Source organism: Lobosporangium transversale (assembly GCF_002105155.1).
Source record: "Lobosporangium transversale strain NRRL 3116 chromosome Unknown BCR41scaffold_65, whole genome shotgun sequence".
NCBI classification, from domain to species: Eukaryota; Fungi; Mortierellomycota; class Mortierellomycetes; order Mortierellales; family Mortierellaceae; genus Lobosporangium; species Lobosporangium transversale.
This window is the reverse complement of record NW_019029043.1, coordinates 1-5,469: the sequence shown is the minus strand read 5'-3', so window position 1 is coordinate 5,469 and position 5,469 is coordinate 1. Positions and strand designations below refer to the sequence as shown.

The 5,469-nt window shown below is 36.1% G+C and overlaps 1 protein-coding gene across 1 annotated transcript; it reads right to left on the bottom strand.

Annotated features, from left to right (window-relative positions):
• Positions 1-1,478: 1,478 nt before the first annotated feature.
• On the bottom strand, positions 1,479-1,799 carry BCR41DRAFT_401583 (hypothetical protein; the record flags this gene model as incomplete). Its single annotated transcript, XM_022029228.1, has 1 exon — positions 1,479-1,799. The coding sequence occupies one exon, from the start codon at positions 1,797-1,799 to the stop codon at positions 1,479-1,481; it is 321 nt and encodes a 106-aa protein (XP_021875976.1).
• Between the last annotated feature and the right edge of the window lie 3,670 nt (positions 1,800-5,469).

The window sequence follows — 5,469 nt, the reverse complement described above, 5'->3', positions numbered from 1 at the left end:
TGCCTGCATTGGGTCATTTCATTAATCGTAAGCCTGTGTGAGACAGGATCGATGCTGTTGCCAGTCACCATCTCTTCACGAAATTCATCTATTGTGACATAAGCGATGCCTCTTGAATTGATTCTGGCTCTGTGTCTATAGGGAGGGGTGCTGAAATATACATTTATGAATGAAATAAAATAAAGCTGATAATTTTTTTTTATTTTTTTTTTTTTTTTTTTTGTACCTTATTGAAAATTGCCCTTAGAAAATAATAAGTACTTACCGGAAATCAGTCTCAGTTTCTGCCTCTTGACGGGAAGCTCGATCCCGGCGTTGCATATCTTCGCGGACATTTAGGGCTTCTGAAGATTGATCTGCCGGTACAGCAGCCCTATATCCATGATTTTACCAAAAGACGTAGTTAGTATCCAATAGTCATAGTCTTTTAATATATATTAATATATATATACTCATATTATTCATATATATTAAGATTTATTCAGCCATCTCATCTAACTACCTATTTTCAGGCAGAGTGGCTCGGATTTGAATGTTCTTTGGATTGAGAGGACATGAACTATGTGTACTCCTTGAGTGCAAAATGCTCCCGCATTTGCATGGTTTATTTGCTAATCTGGGGTCGGTGTATGGTATTATTATTATGTACATAATGATATATATAGTACAATATGATAATAATATATAGAAGAAAATAGTAGTGATAATAAGCTTGTAAGTGCGTAAACGTTTATACCACATACAATATTTAGTATCATATTGTATGGCTTAGCAATAAAATGGAGTTTGTTTGGACATACCGATAGTTCGGGCATGCTGTATTCGAAGATCTTTTGTGATCGGTGCGCCCGCAACTACGACAGGGTGTGACATTTGTAGTGGGTAAAGAGGATGACATGATATTTTGGTTTTAATAGAGGAGTTTTCTAAGGAAATGTTGGGTATAAAGGATGAAGTGATATTTTGACTTTGATGGAGAAGTTGTCGAAGGAAAATAAACATGATGATTTTGGATCAACACTGCTTTTTTTTTTTTTTTTTTTTTTTTTTTTTTTGATCCCTTATAATATTTACCGCTTTTTTCCCATTACTCCACCCAATACTTTTATGCCAACTATCTCTCGAACCGTTTATTGCATAAATTTGTGCAATAACCTTATTTTTTTCTTAGTTTTTCAAATATTCATTAAGTTGCCCCCTTCAACACCCAGCCATTCTTATTCTCGCTCAATATTGTTATTCTAAAACGCTGATTGAATTGATTTGTGGCTGATTTCTACATCCTCCCTTTGTTTACAAGCAAATTAATTGGCTGCAACGCTTTCGAAAAATGTAAGATTGTGGTGTTACGGTTTAAAGGATAGATCAAATATAAGGTTAGTGAAGGACCTTTTAATTATTATTATCATTAAAAGTCTTTTATATAGACTTAAGGTCATCAACACTGTAACAACGATTATCAAAAGACTGGAGATCGTTTATTTCTCTAATGATGCGAATGCCCTCTCAACCTCGTATGGATCCAAGTCGCCAAGTCTTTCCCACTCTTGTTCCCATTCTTGTTCATACGGATCTTCTTGCCGAGCCTTTTGGTCTTCCTTAGGGGCAAAAGGAGAGGTTTCGTTTTTCTCTGTCTTGATTTTTTTTATAGTGGTGGGTGAGGAACTCGCTTCATCTCCTTGCTTTCTTTTGCCTCTTGCTAGGATGGCTGGAGATGAAGATGAGGCTTGAGTCCTCTTCAAAGCTTGACTTCTTGTCGAATGAGTCGAATAAACTTTTGTTACAGAGTGGTTCTCCATGTTAAAATGTAAAAAGTTTGAGATATATGAATGATTTGAGTGAAAGTGTAAATTATTTATGAGAGATGGTCTGAGTAAAAATGTAGCAGAGCGAGCTAGAGTTATGGTATTGTAGGTGGATGTTCAGTTCATTCATCTTTATTTTATAGTTGAGAAAAAAAAAAAAAAAAAAAAAAAAGAAAACTAAAGAAAACGAAGGCGTATGGAATATGCATTTTGCTGGGCGCATGCCATGTCTCTCTATGAAGAACGAACAGCTAGGAAGTCAAGCATTTGTGGACACATGCCATGTCTTTCTATTAAAAAATGAAAACGTATATGAATGAAATGTTAAGCATTTCGTGGGGCTAGGTCATGTATAAATGTGTTTCTCTACATTATTATTTTAGAAAACTAACACGATATGCAGTGGTCCTCTTGACTTAATTATAGTCATGTTTCTTAGCACTCATGGCACAAGTTAGATTTGTCTGTAAGGGAAAAGGAGCTAAAGTGGAGAAGGAAGGTTTCTTATAGAAAAAAAGCGCGTTCCATATGAAATATCAAACATTTCACAGGAGCATTGTCATTGTCATACAGCCATGTTTCTCTATGAAAATTAATTTGTTAAAAAATAAATCTCTTTGTTTTCTAACAGTCATGTTTCTGTCATATATTTTTATCATGCCACATGAATGTATCGACACTTGAAGGAATTCATGTTTGAGGTTAAAGCATATGATATGATCAAGGCTTATAGGTAGTGTTTGAAGGAGCTCAATTGTTGTTTTATTATTATTACTATATTATTATTATTATTATTATATAAAATAAAATTCTTATTATTATTTTTATGCATCAATGGTTCAATGGCTGATGGTAGAAGCAGGCCATGATTGAAGGCTGATTATTTTTTTTTTTCAATGCATCATGATTGAGATGATTGAGATGATTGAGATCTGGTTGGTTATTATTTGTAATGTAAAGCCCAAAGTTGCGCTCTCATGATGATCGCTCATAATCATGATTGAGGTCACATGATGATTGGGTCACATGATTGAGGTCCGATGATTGAAGTATGTATGCTCATTTCCTGAAGGGCACATGAAAATGGAATGACATGAAATGAAAATGGAATGACATGAAATGAAAATGGAATGACATGAAATGAAAATGGAATGACATGAAATGAAATGAAATGAAATGGAATGGAATGGAATGGAATTTATTTTAGATTTTGGACGGACGTATCATAGAGCAAGAATTATGAAACTATGAAATGAAATATATCATATAATAGAGCAAGATCTATGAAATATATCATATAATAGAGCAAAGATCTATGAAACGAGTTATTACGATAAGGGAGAAACCATTTCGACTTTAGTATATAGATGAGCTTTTATTCATTATAAAAATGGTAAAAGTAATCATTTAGACTGAACATGATTCAATTGGCTCTTATAGAGCTATGGCGTCATTCAATGACACCAATGGCGGGATGCTAAAATGCAAGAGAACCTTCACCAGCAATGGCTTTTCAATGTAACGAGATGAGCATGGTAAATGAATGTCAAAAAGCGTGCAATCAGGGCTCCTATTCGAGACCCGAATGAAATTCGAATGCATAAATGAAAGGGTGAAAAAAATATTTTACAGTGCATTCGAATCCTATTCGAGTCTCGAATAGGAGCCCTGCGTGCGATTGGTAGTCATTTTTGCGGTCTACTGTAATTTGCTTCTGATTAAAAATTCATTTCCGATTTAATTTGAGTTGGTATGATTTAATTTACGTCCGATTCAATTTACTTCCATTTTAAATTTGTTTCGGATTTAAATTAGTTTCGGATTTAATTTAATTCCATTTTAAATTAGTTTCGGATTTATTTTAATTCCATTTTAATTTATCTCCACTTTAATTTATCTCCATTTTAATTTATCTCCATTTTAATTTATTCCCACTTTAATTATTTTCCAGTTTAATTCAATCCCAAGTTAATTAAAATCCCATTATTTTAATTCCAGTTTAATTTTATTCCAATTTTAATTTTTCCCAAACTTGCTGTACATCTTAGCTTAAGGGCTAAAATATACACAAAAGAAGATAGGACAGAATGAAGAGTATCAAGAGAGAAAGGTTATAAACTGAGTTAAAAGATAAATGGCAAGATGAACTTACATACACTATTATGCAAAACTGATTCATTAATTCATTCCCATGTGCATTTCTTTTTTTCTTTCCTAGAAACCGTATATGCATACACCACTCATACTTTGGTTTAATGCGTTGTGACATTAGCTTGTCTCATTTGGAAAGCTAATGACTTTTTTGTTCATTCAGGTCATTGAATCAGTTTCACATGTGCTCATTCGGTGGCCAAAGATCTTTATACTTTTGTGAGCCATAACCTTACATCAATAGATAGTATTCCAACCATGGGCATCACTGACAGCTTGGAGTCTCTTATGGATACCTATGATGAGTTTGCGGCAGAAGTCCACTGGGATCCTGTACCATTCAACCGATATTCGCTCCCATAGTTCATCACAGCTCTTAGCTCGCTCCGGATACCTAGAGAGCCGCCTATCCAATTCTGCCCACATGTGTTCAATAGGGTTGAGGTCAGGGGATTGTGCTGGCCACTCTAGAAGTGTACCTTCCTCTTCTGTCAGATGTACTGACTCCAAATACTTCCTAACAATCTTCGCCGTGTGCTTCGAGTCATTGTCGTGCTGAAAGACGATATCGCTTTTAGTTAGGCCCCAGTCATCAAGCGACATCTGTAGATCCTCCTGCAGTAGTTTGATGTAAAGTTGTGCGTCCATATTATTGTCAATCTTTGCAATGTATCCAGGTCCGTACCATGAGAATCATGACCACACTTTAACATTACCACCCCCAAACTTGACAGTGCCTTGCACCGACCTGCGAGTGAGGCGTCCCGGGTTGTCGTCCCAGATCCACTGCACGCCATCAGAGCAGATTCGGTTTATTTTCGATTCATCTGACCAAATAACCTTTTTCCAATCTTCCAGAGTCCATTCCTTATACTTTTGATAAAATGCAAACGAGCTTTAATATGCCGTCGAAGTAAAGCTGGCTTATGTACACGCCTCTTTGCTGTCAATCCTAACTCCTTGAGCCGTCGTCTAACGGTGGTCTCAGAAACAGCCGCTGGTATGAGCTGGTTGGCTCTGACGGTGGCCTCAACTGCAGACTTGAGTGTACCTCGTTTCATGTTCACCTTAAGATACTGCATGATACCTCTAGGTACTTTCCTTGGTCGACCGCCTTTATTGACTGGCATGTGCTCCTTATTATGTGCATAGATCCTGGTGGCCGTCGCTATTGATATACCAACACTAGCAGCAGTTTCTCTAGTAGACATGCCTCCCATCATTAACCTCCTGGCTTCGTTGACTTTCCTTTGTGGAGTGGGTCTCATATTTGTGAAGGTATAGTTAAGAGAGAGTGAAGCAAGTGTTCATAAAGGAAAGAGAGAAAAGTCCTTTTTTTACTGGCATTAAATGACGTCCAAAAGTTGTCATGGGCAACATATTTAGACCACATGTGAAACTGATTCAATGACCTGCATGAACAAAAAAGTCATTAGCTATTCAAATGAGACAAGCTAATGTCACAACGCATCACTATGACGTAGAAGAAGACGGGAGCTTTATTAAACCAAAA